The sequence below is a fragment of the Battus philenor genome, unplaced genomic scaffold, assembly GCF_028537555.1.
Source record: "Battus philenor isolate CCGP_79_NKW_IND1 unplaced genomic scaffold, ilBatPhil1.0.hap1 SCAF_29, whole genome shotgun sequence".
Lineage (NCBI taxonomy): Eukaryota > Metazoa > Arthropoda > Insecta > Lepidoptera > Papilionidae > Battus > Battus philenor.
Genome location: NW_027181692.1, coordinates 5,866,396 through 5,886,357, shown reverse-complemented (window position 1 = coordinate 5,886,357; position 19,962 = coordinate 5,866,396). Strand labels below are relative to the sequence as shown.

The following is a 19,962-nucleotide window of genomic DNA, read 5'->3' as shown; positions in this document are numbered from 1 at the left end:
CGTAGGACCCACATCCCAAAGTCGTGCAATTCTAAAATAGACTCTTTATAAAAATTATATTTGAATTTTAAAGTGTAGCATGGTACAGAAAAGGTTGTGAACCACTGATGTACACAATAATACTTACCACTTTTGTGTGGGATTGTGATCCTTTTTGAAAAGTTTAATGCCCGTTGAGTCTGGGGTGTTGTACCACCATGGTACAATAAAATAGTTTGGATGTACACCGTAGCTTCGTAATAAAACTACAGGCTGTTTCATTAAGTCGTTTATTATATATAAAATAAAGATTACGATCATTCGAGAACATTCATACAACAATCAGGGTATTTATGGCCGATACGAAAAACATCGACTACCCTCCAGTTTCCGATGCAAATTCCCTAATACTGTTAAACCGTAGAATATAACAGACGTAGCCAGAACGCTAGTGTAAGCGAATAAACTTATCATGTTCTAATGACTTTTAAAGTTGCTCAGTCTTTTAAAATTACAAGACGAGAAAATTTTAGCGAAATATTACAGTACATGGCGATAAATATTGCACACCGACTTTTGAAAAGAGACAATCGGCTAATTTCGGCTTCGTAGAGCGTTATCTCTGTCGCACGACTGACAAAACGTCACATAGGCAGTGTGGGACAGAGATAGTGCTCTACGAAGCCGAAATTAGCCGATTGTCTCTTTCCAAAGGTCGATGTGTAATATTTATCGCCTGGTACTGTGTTTTAGACTTGATGTAGTCATAGAATAATGTTCACATGTAAACAAGATCCAAATATCACACTTGATACAGTGTGATTGGTTTTAGATGTAAAATATTTAAAGAGGTGAATGTATAGCTCATTTGCTGTCAATAAATGTATGGAACATCCTATAATAAATTCTATTGTTTCAGAAATATTAAATAACTTAATGATAATACAGTAAGTAAAAGCGTTTTCAAAGTTATTGCTTATTCTCTCTGCAATGTTTGTAGTGCCAGAAGTTATTACCATGTCGTATGAGATAAGAAAAAATATATCAATATAACATATTTCAAATTGGAACACTTTATATTTGATATAGGTGTAAAAAAAGGCTTTTTGCTGAGAAATGAGCTTTACATTCACGCCATAAAGGCTTTTACATCTAAAAGCAATCATCCTGTATATGTAGAAGGAATGTAGCACAAAGGGAAATAGCTTATTAACCTTTTGTACTCGGGGATTATTTTAAAATTTCCTTCTAACAACTCAATAATGACATATATATTTTATTACGAAAAATGTATAACTTCTTAGTTAAAAAAATAAAACAATAATACTTTGCAGTCGGAATGCCTGCACTGCTGGCATGAAGTTTTATTCCGGCTACCGGAATGACAGTGCTGGCATGAAGTTTCATTCCGGCAACTCAGAATGAAAAACCTTACCTTATTTTGTATGTATTTAGTCGCAAAACATGTGTGACATTTAAACTTGTTTACATTGACGACTTTGACGGTAAAAAAAACGAGATTTAACTAAAGACTCGGCATATCACAGTAAGATATGTCATATAGTATATGTAATTTACATATATCCAAAACATTGTGGTCATATTTAAAAGCAAGCGCTTAATTTTTAATTTCAATGATTTATTTATATGCACATGTATGTTTCAAATACTGGCTTTAATGTTTCATTATAAAAAAAATGCACTAGCGGATTGAGCAAGAAAGTGTAGGTAGGTAGAAAAATGTAAGCGACTTGAGTTTTGGACATTTACTTTGTATTTCTTATCTATATTTCATAAATAGCACACGATACAGTCTATACATTCATCTGTAGGCCTTGTTTCTGACTACGTCATAAATTAAAACTTAAATAAACTACAATTTTTTTTGTGTTCTCAATATAAAATGTCAGAGAAATAAAATAAATAAATAAATTAATTAAAGAAATAATTTAATTTGGACACACAACGTATATTCGCAACCCGAGGGTAGAACGAAAACCTTACCTAACTACGGAATAATAAGCAATGCGTCATTTAGATTCCAAAACTACCCACAATTTTTTTATAGTAATTATCACAATAAAATAATAAATGCATCCGTAACTATTAACGATTAGGAACTCGCGGTTAAATCAATCTGACGGCTAGCTATATACAGCGTGTTCAATTTACGCAAAATAAAAATATTTACGGAGTAACATTGTACAACGAAATCAAATATTCGAAGATATTTCACAAGGGAATAGGACTAACACGATATGGGCACTTCCGTTTCTCAAACCTATTCCTTATTAATTTAAGTAATATAGTCCACAAACGCGGGTAGACAGAGAAAACTCAATACCGTTGTGTTTGAAAGGTAATTCAAAATATAATTATAGAGGGTAGTGATGAACTGAGAAATTTAAATCTCATTTTTACGTCTACCCTCCAACACGCATCGACTGTATTACATACAACAGTCTTACATTAATCACTTACATCTATGATGATCAATAGAAAGGAATGGATATTTACTGCGTAAGCGAGTATTCGTGAAATTTGAAACATCCCGTACATAGACGAGCGACGAATTTATCGTGCATTTCGAACAAATAAAGCTGTACTTGAGTACTGTTTTAACATATATCATATACAGGGTGGTTGTGCAACAATGTTTAAAACTAATACTCTACTTTTATCTTGCTGAAATAGATGGGGAGATTAATTTTGAATCTCAAAACTTTAAGTAAGAAAAGGGTCAATATTTAGCCACTACCGCACATGCAGTGGTAGTCGTGCAACAAAGTGCACGGCCCGCCAGCCCGCTGATAAATGCACACCGGTGTGACATAACTCCTGAAGATGCCCCGTGGAGGGGTGAAACACGTGTTGAGTAATTTGGCGGTGGCGGTTGTGTGATTCGCATTGTTTGCCGCATACGCATTTATCAGCGGGCTGGCGGGCGGTGCACTATGTTGCACGACTACCACTGCATGTACGGAGGTGGCTAAATATTGGTCCTTTTCTTACTTAGGAAAGACTTCCGCAAGGTAACACCTGATCCATTAAATATCTCAAAACTTTTTCAAGTGGATTTATTAGAGCTTGACCAAGCAACACATGATTCTGGTGGTCAACTATACCGTCCGCTCCGATACGGCTCATGTATTCGACTAGTGTTTTTGTTACAGAACCACCTGTATATGCAAAACGGACTGCATATAAAAGCTAACACCTGTATCACGTACAAAGGGTGCTCGGGGCGCCCGCTAAACAGCTAAGTACGCTACACGTATTTATACACATATACAAGTACCCTCAAAATTAAAAATGTAAAAGTACCCTCGGAAAAAAATTGAGACGCAATTATTTTTTTTGTGAATCCTGGACGCAATCTGGTATGCAAAATGCTGTTTAAACTTATATACCACATTTGAATCTGATTTATACCAGATCCAATTATTTGGGTACCTGCCAAAACTCACATTATTTTGAATTCCAAACTTGGTATTTTTTATAACTTACAATGGTAACTTGTAAGCAAATTTTTCATATGCCATTGACAATCACTCGTTTTTGAGTGATGTAGTATAACAAATATTTTTAAGACTATTAACTGGGGCAGAATCTCGTCATCCCGTGACCTAGGTACATCCTGTATCTTTATATTAAGAATGACGGCCACCCATCCAAAGGTAACCCTTTATAGAAACTAACACTAAAGCCTTACTTATCTTAGGCCATGTAAAGCACAACTAAATTATCTTGACGGGTGCAAAACGTCTAGATTACCGGTAATAGGTTTACAATTACCTAAATTTCAGCGGCCTGTAAAATTGTCACAGGATATAGTCATATAATTACCGGTAACAGACTTTAAGTTAAACTTACTTTAATATTGTAGGCTTCGTTTTTCAAGACCTTGAGAGTGAGATATCTGTGTCCTGTAAGATTTTTGTAACAGAATATGTTCACCGGTAACTGGTTACTATCCAGATATATTTCAGGTTCTAAATTCAGAATCATAGACCATGGTGGCCTGTGATATCTAAGTGAAAGGATATTTCGATTAATATTTAACCTCTTCAATTTGGAGGGTAGTTAGAGAAAATATTGTTAAGCAATTTATAGACACTTATTGGGTTTTTTGGACTGGATTTACACTACTACCCAAGTGGCATTTTTATCTTCCATGTATTCAAAGTGGCAGATCGCAGAGGACATCTAGCTTAAGATAGCGAAGCTGGAGGGCTCCCAGAGGAACCTTGACAGAGCTTAAAGGTCCCACAAGTGGACTTCAGCTTGGGCTGTCACTCATTATGGTTTTGGTGAGTTGGAGACGGTATACGGTAACATACGTTGCTTTGGATGGGGTACCGGCGTAGATTGGGTGGGCGGCGTCTAAAATGGCGCACCCTCGTCGAGCGTGTGCAGCCAGTTGAAGATCATCATGTTGCGCTCATACTTAGACAGAGGGCGCCCGCGTTCGCGTTCCAGGTCTGCTGCGGTCAGCACCAGGTGTGCAGCTTCTGTAGGCAACACAAAATTTACACTAATATTAATCCCACAGTTGGACAAAAATAACACCAAGGGGTCATTTTTACTGGCTTATTAACTTTACGATCTCTTTAATATACTTCAATATTGATATACATACACAGAGATATATATTTATATAAATCGATTTTTAAATCTATCTTTTTCATTAAGGCAAGTTTACGATACTCATTGCTTTAAGTTCAAAGATGCTATTATAGAGCAGATTAATTATTATAGTTTTTATCAAATTAGGCTTGTCTAGAAATTTTAAATCACTCATAAGTGATCACTATAGACCGTAGGTTCACAGACTAATTTTACCACAGGACACTTTCAAAATTTAGATGACTCCTATGGACCCTATACAACTACATTTATACCATATTCACAAAACTAAACAATAAATGTTAAGATTAGTTCTAAATTGAACAACACTCGCTGAGCTTCTTAAAATATTATCTGCCTATATCAATAGGTGAAGTAAAGCCAACATTTTAGTTCTTTACTATTGAATACGGGACAATTTTCGTGGTCCCTCAAATTGAGCCACCGGGGGTTATAGCCCGCCAACATAGACCCCTGGGAGTCCTGGATTTCTTTGGGAACTTTAAAATATTAATAATTCAAATTGAATAATGTATATATGGTAGAGCAGTGGTGGCTTCGATTCTCAGGACTCAATGTGATATAATTCACACTTTGTACATTAACTATATATGATTGCCACCGCTCACAAACAAGTTTCCAGAGGTTGTGCAGCTGCGTCGTCTGCGTACCATAATACAACACTGCGATTGCCAATCCATATGGCAAGCGTGGCGATTATGACATATCCCTCCATAGATATCTTTGGAGGCTTTTCCCTTGCAGTTGGCATGCTAGAACCAAAAGATTCCTGGTCTTCACGTGGGTCTTCCCCCTACTAGGTGATCATTAGTGGAGGCCTATCTATGCCTTGTGATCTATCGGTTGACATGATGATGTAACTTTGTGTGCGCGTACCAGGGTGTAGAAGGCGTGTAGGTACACGAGCCGGTGCAGGCGCTGCTAGCGTGGCACCGCTTCGTCCCGCCGCCGACGCAGCTGCCGCTTGCTGTAACATATAAACACACATGGAAATATATAGACACAATTATTTCATATTTCATTATAATACAGTATTTTAAAAGGAGAGTAAAGATGCTGTTAATATATAGGAGTACTATTACTACGAAAGTCGCCAATAGATGGCGCTGGTAATCAATTTACTGTTGTTTTGATGTGGGTAGTCGCAAATATGTGCAAAGTTTGGTTCAATTAAAAATTGATGCATTATCTATGTCATTTTTACGCAAAAATTCTATAAGACTTATATATCTTATTTTGGTCACCATATATAAAACGATCGCTCTGAAATATGTTATAATTTTTTTTATTATAATGTGACAAGAATATATAGGAATACTATTACTACGTCTCCAATAGGTGGCGTTGGTAATCAATTGTCTGTTGTTTTGATGTGGGTAGTCGCATATATGTGCAATGTTTGGTTCAATTAAAAATTCATGCAATATCTATCTCATTTTTAAACAAAAATCCTATAAAACTTATATACCTTATTTAGGTCACCATATATAAAGCGATCGCTCTGATATATGTTATAATTTTTTTTATTATAATGTGACAAGCGACTAACTTCTGGCCGTACAAATTATACAGAACAACACAATAAACCATAATTAATTTCAATATGAAGCAATACTAATTTTAAAAAGTCTTTATATTATATATACTATATTATCATTATGTTATATATTTCTGAAACTATTTATTTTTGGAATAATGTATACCATATATAAATTGACAGCAAATGAGCTATAAATTTAACCCTTTAAAGGTTTTATATCTGTATAACTCCAAACACTCTTTATGAAGTGATCACTCTGATATATGTTACACAAAAAAATTCTATTCGAATGCATACTATCTGACTATCTATACTATATAGAACATAGTTAGCCAACCTATTGCTCGTAAGCCACACAAGCCCATTTGAAGAATTATTTGTGGGTCACGGAATATTTTTATTTTTTAACTATATTATATTAACTAACCAGCGTTTAAAATAATTACTGTTAATTACTCTCACTAATTTCTTTACATCACCAATTACACCAAATTTTACAGAACTATCATAATAATCACAAAAATTTGTTAAATATTTATATTTAATACATTTATTTTGTACAAATTTTTGGTGTACCTGATGTAGTTAAACATTAACATTACGATTCAAAAAAAAACATTATTTAAAAAAAATGGTCTGTACTGTCAATTAGCTTGGCCACCTCTAATATAGAATATTCTAATCCGAATTTCTAAAACTATTTTTCTTATTTTCAGCCGATAGATGCCTACTGCAAGTAAAGCCTTGCAGTCTCCCCGAAAACATCCGATAATGACAGATCGTTCATTGTCCACAACCAGCTTTTATTAAAGTATTTAAATTTCTTCTGTGTTTATCTCATATTCATTTGTATTTTCATATTTTATCTGTGGAAGCTTATAATTAACGAAATTATTGCATTAAAAAAAATATTTCAATATTTTACAAGTATACTCACTTCTAGCCTGTCCAGGTTGAACTCCGACTGGGACATCCTTTCCAGAGCTCTGTAGGTGGTCAGCAGTCGCTTCTTAATGTAGTTCTGACGCACCTGCAAATGGGTTTACAGTTTTACTGTTTAATCCAAGTTTCCAAAGGGGTCCAGGTGGACCTCCTAGACCTTTTAGAGTAGTGAAAAACTAAAAATTGCCCTGACACATATCAATGTAATTAAAAGCAAATGTAAGAAACTACAGCAAAACTTCTAAACTGTATACCGGATATCTGCAGCATCAATTTTAAAAGTGACTACATTTATTGACGGGTCTGCTGGTATTTTTCGAGGAGATGGGTTGGTTTGATGAAGACCAACCACGACGTAAAATGAACGCATTGCCACTTAGTTGTGGAAACCAGCCCACTGAGACAAGACAGGAACTTGTCTATAATTTTTTTTTATTGATAACTTTGTCATATACATATAATATAAGGACACCATTATAAGGAAAGTTTATTCTAATTCCGGTTTCTATGAAGTTAAATATATGTCCAACCTTCTTGTTGTCGCTTGGCAGCGGACGCGGAGCCAGGTGTGATGGATTGGCACGCTGTGGAGACGGCAACTGTGAACCGCCTACTGTAACATAATATTAAACGAAATATACGCAATCATCATTTAAACCGTACTTTGTTCACCGTTGTGTGACAGCCTCTCCCATGTATTTTCAATAGGATCTATTGCAAGCGGTCTGTATCCAGTGTATTCCCAATCGTATTTCCACCATGAGAGATGTTGGCCCCTCCAGAACCAAAGGCCATCTTACTCGGTACGTGGTCTAACCAATGTCACTTCAACTTGTCTATGGACTCTTCATTCCTGATACGATCTCGAAATCCAAAGCAAATCCTTCTCCGTGATGGCCATGAGGCTCTGAATGAGATACTGCATTTAATGCTGTAACACACATGGGTAATTTTTTTGACCACCGATGACTTACTTGTCCAAAGATTTTAATTTGGGTTCCAAACTAATGTCAAGTGAAATATGGCTCCAGAAGTTTTTTTTTGGGGATTTTCAAAAGAAGCAGAAGAGCTAAGGTAGAAGGGAGAAGGCAGAATGCGCCTAACCTAGGACCTATTTTTAAAGTAACGAAACTAGAGGGCTCTCGTGGAAGCCTCAGCTTGGTCCGCTACATATTACTATTTAAGAGGCAGTTCCCCGGTCCTTTTGCAAATCTCGCAAAAAAGCTTATGTCCATCAGTGGACGTCTTACGGCTTACAAGATGATAATGATGATAATTTGAATAAATGTTTGAATATAGATCTCTTTCATCCTTTTTTGATTTCTGCCACTGTCAATATAATTTTTACTTGTGATTGAAATGCTCACCTGCGACCCAGGTGCTGCAAGATCTGGACGCCGCGTTCATGGTGAGAGCCTCAAGCGCTGCGCAAAGTCCCACCTCCGAGGTAGCGCTGGTGAGACACATGATGATTGATATACTTGTAAAAACTTTAAAATCTTTGGGGGAGGCCTTGCAGTATTAGCTTATATCGGATGACATGATAATTATTTTTATCATATTCTATTTTAGTGCAGTTTTTTGTCTTTAGTTCTATTTTGTTATTATATATTATTTAATATAAACATTATAGTCAATGGAAAAAAGGCTAAAGATTTTTTTACCTCCTGGGCGGCGGCGATGCATGTGGAGCGCAGACATCCCCAGCGCTGAACGAGCGGCGAAGCCCGAGCTGGGCACACAGCGCAGCGCAGCCAGCTAGCACGTCCCTGCACGCGTCACCCTCCGTCCCCGCCAAAGGTAAAGCTGCCGAAGACCTCCTGTCACGAAGACCACACCACCACGTTGAGGATACATTCCCAATTTTTTACACAATACCCTAAAGCAGTGATTCCCAAAGTGGTCTATATCGACCACTAGGGGTCTAAGACTACCTGGGGTTTACGTCAGCGAAAAGAAAATTTGAGGGTCCATGAAATGAAAATGGGGGTCCACAATAGTGGATCTCAACACATATACTGATAGTACCTATTTACTTACATCATACTATCTTATAATATCAAAACATTTACATTATTTATAAAAGTACCTATGAAGTAAAAAAAATATTATATATGTTTATAAAATTGTGTAAGTTGTAGGATGTCGGTATTCGCTTTGTGCTTTGTGGTAAACTTCACTACAGTTAGGAATTTACAGGAAATCAATATCAGGTAAGTAGGGGGTCTACCCAACACGGAAAAACATAGCAAGAGGTCTATGGCACAAAACAGTTTGGGGAACTCTGCCCTAAAGCAATCCTTCACTTCAAGCATCATCATCAGAAGGATTATTTTAAATCCAAGTATTTTTATTCAAATAATAATTTACATGTACTATTGAATTTTCGATTAATTTAACATTATAAGTAGTAATCTACCACCAGATATGAATGCTGATCTGAGACGACTTGAAACTGAAAATTTGCTTTTATTAAACGAAATTTAACAATGTTTCATGTGTACAATATAATATCAACCATGTAAGTGAGACAACTAACTAAGATTTATTTAATAACATACTTTTAATTTTATATTTAAAACTAACAACAGTAAGGTCTAAGATATCTCATATAGCTTTATTAAATATGCGCACACTCTGACTAGTGAAGGATTTAATTTACAAAACATTGTTTAATGTGATCTAATATTGTCATTTATATATTTATCATTTTAATTGTTATATGTAATATTACCTATATCTTCTGTTTTCTTTAACAGCAAACTGGCACTACATACTAAAGCAGTAAAAGCAGTCTAATGAGCAGAGGTGCTCTTCTTTGAGACATTGAGAAGGCATTAAATGGAGCCAGGCTCGAGGTCTTAATATACAAGCTCTACCAACCCAAAGTGCCCGATAGACTTGGGATCACAACATGTGGCTTCTTGGAGCACCGGTACTCCAGGCGACTGCTTTTAGCTGGAGTACACCGCAAGGGTCCTACCTATCCCCTCTATTCTTGCTGTATAAAGACATTCCAAAATATCAGCAAATCGGCTTAGCCATGCGGACGACATAGCTATGTTCTACTAAGACAAGCACCAGGGTCGAAATTCGACTCGTCTCCAAGCTGCAGCCAATCAATGAAGTATGCATGATGAGGAACTAAGGTATATAGTGTAGTGAATAGGTTCCATGTTGAACAGGTGCGTTTGCGCACATACCCAAAACATACCATAACACACACTCACCCATACATGTGGTACCATTATGAAATGTTTACATGTGTTTGTCTATTTATTATTAGTATTTACACTATGTGTTTGGCACTAATTGGTGTAACATAACTCCTGAAGATGCCCCATGGAGGGGTGAAACACGTGTTAAGTGAATTAACGGTGGCAGTTTTGTGATTCGCATTGTTTGCCGCATACGCATTTATCAGCGAGCTGGCGGGCGGTGCACTTTGTTGCACGACTACCACTGCATGTGTGGAAGTGGCTAAATATTGGTACTTTTCTTAATATTTTTTTTTGTTTTTGTGTGTATATTTTTATAAATTAAATTAGTGTGATTACTGTGTGCAATAAATATATATTTTATAACATTATTATAACAGAACATATAGTAATGATAGAAAATATAAAATAACTTACTTTGAATTTTTTCCATCTGGATTTGGACTGGCAACCCTTATGGATGGATCTGGACCTTGCCCCGCCTGAAACATATGAGCATACATTGTATTAACAAGGAACAAACAAAACTTACTATGGTGTACCATGGGCAATTTGTATGCCAGGGGTGACCAACTTATGGCTCGCTACCCACATACAGCTCTGAAGGATTTTTAGACCCTCGATCTTTATACCATTGTCTTTAAAAAATTTTGGCAACAAATAAGCATGTAATAAATTTTAAAGATTTATATAGAGATGTAAAATAAATATATTTATTATTTAAAATTTAAATTCATATATCTATTTTGTAACTTTTTTACTTAGTTAAAAAAGAATGTTTGTATTAAATATATGTTATTTTTGTTTAACTTTAGAATAAGTATTTAATTGCGTCTCGACAAAAATTCCAAATTTTGAAAATCGAACTGGACTGTCAAGGTGCTTGATCACACCTGGTATACGCTTTCACAATAGAATCACAGATGTTCAGAAAGCTTCCATTGCTATATTTAAAAATATTAAAATTGTTTGTGTGTTGAGAGTTACTTTACTGTAAATGACTTCATAGTAGATAAATAATATGTTCAACTATTAATGTTTATTCAAATATTTATATAATATTTATTTCTCTAAGGTCTGGATTTATCCAAACAGATGGTAAACATGACGCCCACAAGAAATGTAAACCATCGTTTGTTGAAAAAAGATATTTTAATTTTGAATCCCTTCAATTTTGGACCCTGGCTTACTACTGATTTTATTCATTTTTTTTCATAAATTCCTAGTACTTTGTTACTGCACAGTAAAAATAAAAAAATTGCTCTCAATTTTTTTTTAAATCATTATATGACTATTAACACATTCCATGCCAAGTGGGTCATATATGACCTCCGCTGTACTTTACGTTCTGGCCATTTACAGTTCTCATTGAAAAACAAAGGATTCTTAAACAAATTAATTGTAGGGTCAAATATAAATAACTTCACATCACGGATACGCGCACGTAATGCATAGTAACTTTTATAACTTTTTCTCGCTAATCATAGCTTCGCACTGTTGAAAAAGTATAAAGGGTATATTTTAAATGACTATTTTTATTTTTAAAGTGTAGGTCGCATACGCCTCTCGCGGCCTAAATGGAAAGTTTTTAAAAATAGCCGTGCCACGGAAAGTGTTAAAACTGCGCATTTGACAGTTCGCTCTGAACTTCGCGCGTTTGACACTTCACATGTCACAAATTGATGTTGTCATATAACTGCTGCATCGATCAGTATGTATCGATGACAAAATTAATTTATTTAATTTAACACATTACATTGATTTATTTTTATTATAAGAGTAACACTCGCTGTACAAAGTCTGCAGCGATAGATAGTAATCAATAATTGATTTTAATATGCTGTAATTCAAAATTTTAAAAATCTTTCTTACTATATTATCATTATATTATTTATTTATGAAACCATTGAAATTTGGAAAGGGTGTGTCATACATTAATTGACATCGAATTAGCTATATATTTACACCTTTAAAGCTTTTACAGCTATAACCAATCACCAAAGTTAAGTAAATACGAGGGGGCCAATATAATGGTATTCACTATTCTGTCCCAATCATGCTAATAATACCATATACACGGAGATGTGACCAGAGTCCCTCACCTTGCAAGCCAGCAGGCGAAGCACCCTCGCGTCGGAGGCTGCGGAGGAGACGCTGAAGAGGGACAGGTCCGTGGTGACGGACTCGTGGGAGGGCGACCGCGCCACGCCCAGCCCCCGCCAAGGCTCCGTACACATTTCCGGGACTGCAACCCAAATCAAATTCATCCTGTACTTGATAAATACGTAGCACAAAAAAAACTTTATTTATGCATGTATTTACTGTCTCCTGTGTAATAATGGATTCTAAAATAAATTATCAATCTCTTCCAACTGAAAAGGTTGCCGACCTCTGACCTATGCCAATGAAAATATTTAAAGAGGGCTTCTTTTATTAGGTTTACCATTAAAACAGACAAATATTATCTATTGTCTCATCTCAATGTTGAATTATTTTGTAGGAATAATTTTTTTTTAATATTTTTTGTAATCACTATTGGAATAGAATATCCCACAGACACTCTTTAATAGCCGTTAATTAAGTTTAATCATTAAAACGCTTTGTTCATCATCATCATTATGATCAGTCGATAGACACCTGCAAAGCACAGGCCTCCTTCAAAGGATGACTGGATCTCATCCATTGACTTCCCACAACTTTGATTGTCTTCGATTTATCTAGTGGATCCTAGCTACACCACGTCTACTGGCTCCTGGTAGCCACTCGAGAACCTTTCGGTCCTAATAGCTATCAGCTACGCAAATGATAATAAGGACACATGAGGCTTAGAGACTTTGTAGTTTGATATGATATGCTCATGTCCAACAGTGGACTTTCTATGACTGAAATGATGAATACCTTTCATCCAGTAAAATGCATTTTTTTTAAATACTTTTACAGATATAAAACTTGGTTTGAATATTTTTCTACACATTTAAAAAATTACCATAACAAATTTTATTAAATTACACCTAAAAAAAAGCAGTGTGGGTAAAACAAGGCAGGTGTGGGACAGTAAAATGTAGGTATAAAATCTTTAAAAGGATGAATGTATAGTTGAGCTATATCCTATCTGAAACTTGATAGTTTCATAAACAATTAATAATGTAATAATAATATAGTACCAAAAGTATATTTTTGAAATTTTGATTGCTACTTATTAAAGTTAGTTATTGTTTGCTATCTGTCCCTGCATTCTATGTACCACCAGAAGTTATCGCATCCAAAAAGTAATAATTAATTAATATTTATTATAATATAAAAGCTTTAAAGTTATTTGCTGACAAATGACCTTTACATTTAAATGTTTTACAACTATAAGCAATCACTTGTACTTTATATAATAAATAGAATCATTGGGATTTCTCGAGGAGATGGATTGGCTTGATTAAGGCCAACTGTGACGCAACTTAACTGGACTTATTCGTATTTTCAAGAACACTGCAACATTTAGTACCAAAAGAATTTACTGTTTCACCTATCCTAATATAATGGTATGATCTAGTTGCCAAAAAAAGTAAGAATAAATTCATAATGAATTTATATATGGTGGATCTAACAGTGAGAGGTAGGTAAATTCTGTAACATGCTAAAGAATTCTAGCCTGTCAAGAATGAATATTAGCTTATTCCTGGAATGGGCTAATAAAGCAGTTGGTAGAATTATTTAGAAACTGGTTGGGCAGGGAGTCTTGTTGGAGAATAAAAAACATAAATGCTAGGAGGCTCCTGCTATATGGGTTGTAAGCCCTAAGAACCATTACTGGCCTTTCTATGTAGTGGAACTGCAACTCCCACAGTGGTCTTATGGTCAGTAAATGAAGTTTTTTCTGTGATGAATTTGGTTCATACAAATTTGGTGTAATGTCAAGGTCAAATTCTTATGTAATTACGAAATATAAAAAACGAAAATAAATATTTATTGATACACTAATATCATGTGTACAAAATTTACACAAGTACAAACATTAAAACTATTACTAGAGAAAATAAATAAATTGATTGGAATTATATTTAAAAATGGCAATTTATATTAACATTGGAGGGTCAAAATTCGTAATAAATTTTCCAAAATCCATGTAGTTAAAATATCGGCAATACTGCTTAGATTTATTAAACAATGCTTCAATAAATCTTATTTTTCCTAAATACAAAATATTAAACTTCGTTATTGCAGGAACAATGGCCTATGTCCAGTGGTCGTCTTACGACAGAAATAACACTAAGGATTTGATTTTAAAAGCTTAATAATTCTAATATACGCTAAATACAACACAGAATTTTAATCTATTAATATTAATATAATACCATAACTCGTTAAATGAAAGATATTTTTAAAATATACACATATTAACGATTTGTTAAATTCTTTGTCTGGATTAACAATAAAGAAATATTAACAACACATTATAAACACGGACGCTGTATCCGTATAAATACAATTCACATGTAAGAAATGATTGATTTTCTATTTATATAAGGTATTTATATCATCTAAACACAAACCAAATATGCCGGAAGAATTCGAGATATCATAACAAACAATACCGACCGCTTATTTTGGAATCCACGACGAAAGCCGCTTCGATGCCACTTATAAAAATAACTGAGTAATTAGTTTTAACAGACGATTATCTAATGATATAACCGTTATAAATGATAATTTTGCCTAAAATAACATTAATTCGGATGTAGTTTCTGCGGCAAATCCTATTGAGATAATCTGCCAAAATGAAAATTGCAGTTGCGTTTTGTTTTTTGATAGTTTCCATAAATAAATTATATTTTATTTGTTTTTCATGAGAATTATTATAAATTACAACGAAACTATCTTTAAAAAATACATTATTTGTATAGATACACCGAATAAAATTTGGGATGTGTAGGTTTTAAGAGTAGAAAATAAATAATTTAATAAATTCCAGGAAAATAAGCTAGTTTCAGAACGTTCCTAACCGAGTTTTTTCTAAAAGCCGAAAACGTATGATTTTTTCATAACTAAGTAACGTTACATTCATGTGAGAATTTTTAAAGAGAAAATAAAATTTTCTTAAAAAGTAATAAATTTTTCACATCAATTTTATTTAAAATACGTAGAGTTATAATATAATTATATTCGGCGCCATCTATATCCATTTATATGTTTTAACAAAGTTGTTTTCTAATAATCACCTATAGATGGCAACACATGTTCAAGTACATTCGACACAATTTAATATTGAAAGTACAAAATCGTTTTGAAATTACAAATAAAATCAAAAATGTATTAACGTATTACATGTTCTTTGTTTATAATAATAGATTTGTAACAGTCTTTCTAAATTGATATATGTTGGTAATTACTTATTTATTTTTGAAAAAAAAAATTATCATTTATATAAACATGTTTTAAAATAATAGATATTTAGTAGCTAAATATGGGATCAATATGAAATTCATTATTGGCCATGACCTCCGACATAGATTTCCAATAGGACCTCTTGCAAGTGGCATGTATCCAAAGTTTTCCGATTATCTTACCAATGTCTGTCAGCCTTGTGTCTATTATGTCATTATTCGTAATATATTTCATAAATAAATAGTCTCATTCAAGCAAAATACTGCCGAAACTGAATAAAAATTAGCAAATAAATAATAAATTGTTTATAAATCTAAACGTTTTGTCTTATTTTTGTAGTAAAAAATATGAAAAGTCATGATTGATTAAAATATATCCCGAGTACTGCCGCGGGCGTTCACTAGGCGCACAATATGTAGATGCGAGGCCGTCGTTTCCATCGCCAGTGTTTGTTAAGATATTGTTTCGTTAGAGCGGGCTTACATAGCGCTGTTTTTCTTCTTTTCAACGTTATCCTATAATATTTTTTTAATTTTTATTTTTACAGCATTGCTGTAAAATAAATGTGAAGTTATAAAATTAATATACAATGAAACGGCATGATGACAAAAATAATTAGTCGTTTGAATCAACTATTACTGAAGTGTCTGCAATATTTGAGTGGATTATTAATAAAGAAACAGGCTTTTTCATATGGCCCATAACGTAATTGTTTTTTTTTATTTAATAGATCCGATTCCTGATTCCAGAAAATACCATAGGAAAGTTGACCGAAACACAATAACATTATTTACGCAGTACTTTTTGGTAGCCAGGTAGGCACCACAGGAATACCTATGGCATCAACTAGGAAACAAATATTTTTTTACTAAATTATACCATTCACACACACACAGACAAACACACACACACACACATTTATATATGTTTCTGTGGATATCATTAAATTTTTAATCTTGGCATATGTCGTTTATACAGAATATGTTTAGTAAAATATGTACGCGGATGCCCTAAGATTTCGGTAAGCACAGTGTAAAACACGACCTTCTTCGTCGTCAAAAACGAAACGACGAAACTAGATGCAGGACCTCTGTGATGGTCCAGTTGGTAATCAATGATAGAAGCCTGTGTCCAAAAGTGGATATAGAGAGTAAGAGAAAAATAGAAAGAATTATGGAATGAAAGAAGAGAATGATAAAGATTGAGAAGAATGGAGGGAAAGTATGAAAATAATAAAAAAGAAGGGAAAATTTAATAAAGAAAGTAAATCCCCGTTCCCAATAAAATAGAGGGTGGAATGGGAGGTCCCCAATAGCGGGGGCCATAAAAAATAGTAGACGGTCCAGGTTTTCAATTTCCCAGAATCAAACTAGTAACCTAATATTGTAAATCGCATCATAACCATTAGGATTATAGATGTAAGGCCGGTTTAAAACGAATTAAACCAATCGGTTTAAAACGAAAAAAACCGTTTAAAACCGAAAAAACCCATTTTTTTCGATTTTAAACGTTTAGTGTTGACGACTATGTTTTTCTTAAATATAAACACATTATCTATTCCAAGCGTAGACATTACCTAGCTAAGTTGAAAAACTATTACCTAGTTAACTATATTGGTTATTTTGAAAAGATTTATCAATCAGTTTCATTCGGTTTAAAACCAAACTCACACACTTGCACTTCTCACGCGGAGAGACGTCAAGATGCAACGTTGCCAGCTCGCCTACTCCACACCACACACACACATACATAGCGTGTTGCGTGCGGACATGTCAGTGTTGCCAGTATTGTAAAAAAATGTACAAATTTGGATTCAATATAAAGGTACTCGTACCAAATATGCCAAATATTACTAAATAACTAAAATGTAATGAGCTGTTATAAAATTAGATTATTAGGTACCCGACTTTTTCTTGAAAGTAATAAAAAAAACTTGCTAATCTTACACAGTCCACTCGAAAACATGATGATCATGAAAAAAAAAATTATGAAAATTTATGAGGCGCCACTATCTTTGTAAAACTGACTGACATTTCTGTCCTAAAATTAAATATGGCAACATTTTATTTCTTTTCATGACTTTTTTGACAGACTGAGTGTGTGCATAGCAGTCGGCGGTGGCTCTCTGTCGGCAAACTCTTTGAACAGAAATTGAGGAGTGGACCTTTGAGTAGACCTTAATTACTTGGAAATAAAGGTCAAAACTCCTATCCACAATTTCTTTATGATTTAGGTACATATTTTAATCTATTGTATGTAATATTCTTTCTTTATATATTTATAGTACTTTATATGTAATATACTTACCTACATAAAAGTTTTAAACGTTTTAAATCGGCTTTTTTACATTTATAATTAGGATATAATTTTTTAATAAAGTAGTAATATAAAATATTAATTCTAAATGTATAAAATGTCGTCATGTGAGCCGACGCTATACAGATGTCACAGATATAAACAGATGTTACGGTCGCATCGCTGAATATTTTATCAATGTAGTGTATACAAGTGTTCATGTCGCGGTCGAACTGCAGTGTCGGGACTTGTCGAAAACATCCAGAATTTTTTTAATATATTAATTCTAATTTGTATCTCTAGTGTTTTGTTAACATTACTTTTTTCACTTTAACTAAGCGCAGACAGTTTGCAGAGGGTTGCCGCTATTTGATACGGATCTTCCTTCTCCCACCCACGACAGCATTTTATCATTATATACAATTTTTCTAATGGATATATATACCTAAAATTTATACATATTAACAATACAATTTGGAAGTTTTACTCAATTATACATTAGTTGGTACGCTATTTTATTTCAAGTCGCTGCCCAAGCGCTACAGACCGATAAATGCTTTGAGGTATAGGACAACGTGCCGGGCCAACTCATTAAAAGATTCTGCCGTAGATTTTCTCCTGAGGAGGTCCGGTAACTTTAACGGAGGTATATTAAGGTTTTCGCATTAGGTCACGTGGTTACAACTTTTGTATTCGAATCGGGAGCAGTGTCTGAGTAAGTGGTGAAAAGTCTGTACGAGCCGAATAAAAATCACGTCATCTTCTGTGATGAAGGGTTTGTTAAATGAATATATAATGTGTAAATTACGGTCTAGGATTTAGATCTTTATTAAATGGACCGATGATATTGTTAATTTTGCGTCTATCCGACATGATAATGAAGTTATTGCATATTTATTATCATTTTCGTAATATGTCGTGTTTACATTTATTATGTCCGTAAGCTGTGATATTAAAAGATCATTGTTTTGAGGTTATGTACTGTGATTGGTTTATAAATGGAACTGATTGAAAGTCTGTTCCCCTGTCTTGATCTCCATAGAACCTCAAACCACTAGGCTGCCATTTCAGACTACGATTCCGCTAGAATATGTTGGTAAAATAGACATTTATTAAAATACTTATTTTTATAATTGACCGTAGCATACATCGACGCGTAGCTTCACATTGTAGTGTTTGTGTGGAGACTAATGGCGGACTAATCGTCGTTCCGTACGTTCGTATACAACTGCGCCTGTATATATATGTCTATGTATCAATATCGAATTCTATGATATTTTTATGATAAGAGTTTCTATTTACTTCTAAATACAGGGTGATTGGTCATGCCTTCGGAGTCGCGGGAGTTTAGGGAGGGGGCCCTAAATTATCATTAGACGATGGTTCGACGTGGTCTCGAACCATCGTGATAGCACCACGAGGGTTTCGGGGGTAGCGTGAACCATACACGCATACCCCGGTAAGGGCTATCTAAAATAGCACGGCGCGAAGGATGACCACGTGTGATCCCTGACTGGGAGATACCGCGGTCCCCCGTATAGCGCAGAGAGCGATCACCGGGGGGTTTTAGTCGGTAGAAATCCCACATACCCCTGTCCTTCCCCCAGAGGCAGGGCATCTTGAACGTTCGGAAGATTCACCCCCCCCCCCCAAACCAAAAAAAAATGGATGATTGGTTATAGATGTGAAAGCTTTTATTCTTTTATACCTGTATCTAATATAGAGTGATAATTTCTAAAATATGTTTTATAATGTTAATTTCTTCTATTGGATTGTGATAGATCAAAAAGGTTTGATGGTCTGCAGGAACAGACAGCAAATTCCTTTACTAAACAGCGCTTGTTATATTTCTAAGCAACCAAGTCAATGTAACTTGTTATTCGATGACCGATTTGAATCGATAACATTCGTGTATCTTATTTTCGAGGATGGACGCCTGCTGCAAAACTTAGGGCTCCATCAAAG

The 19,962-nt window shown here is 34.5% G+C and overlaps 1 protein-coding gene across 2 annotated transcripts; it reads right to left on the bottom strand.

Moving 5' to 3' along the window:
• Positions 1-255: 255 nt before the first annotated feature.
• On the bottom strand, positions 256-15,077 carry LOC137926206 (uncharacterized). 2 transcript variants are annotated; one of them, XM_068769774.1, is made up of 9 exons: positions 14,917-15,077; positions 12,429-12,571; positions 10,744-10,808; positions 8,773-8,928; positions 8,476-8,561; positions 7,639-7,721; positions 7,104-7,196; positions 5,503-5,593; positions 256-4,490 (listed from the first exon to the last, which is right to left on the bottom strand). In XM_068769774.1, exons 2-9 carry the CDS (start codon positions 12,561-12,563, stop codon positions 4,363-4,365), a joined length of 837 nt encoding a protein of 278 aa, XP_068625875.1. In that variant the 5' UTR covers positions 12,564-12,571; positions 14,917-15,077; the 3' UTR covers positions 256-4,362. The 2 variants fall into 2 exon arrangements, with proteins under 2 accessions (XP_068625875.1, XP_068625876.1); XM_068769775.1 differs by having other exon boundaries at positions 7,639-7,718.
• Between the last annotated feature and the right edge of the window lie 4,885 nt (positions 15,078-19,962).

Coding starts and splice junctions, on each gene's coding strand:
- LOC137926206 (XM_068769774.1), bottom strand. CDS start 12,563: ATGTGTACGGAGCCTTGGCGGGGGCTGGGCGTGGCGCGGTCGCCCTCC. Junction 8,929..10,743: donor CCAGATGGAAAAAATTCAAA/GTAAGTTATTTT, acceptor TCTTCGTGACAG/GAGGTCTTCGGCAGCTTTAC. Junction 8,562..8,772: donor GCATCGCCGCCGCCCAGGAG/GTAAAAAAATCT, acceptor GTGTCTCACCAG/CGCTACCTCGGAGGTGGGAC.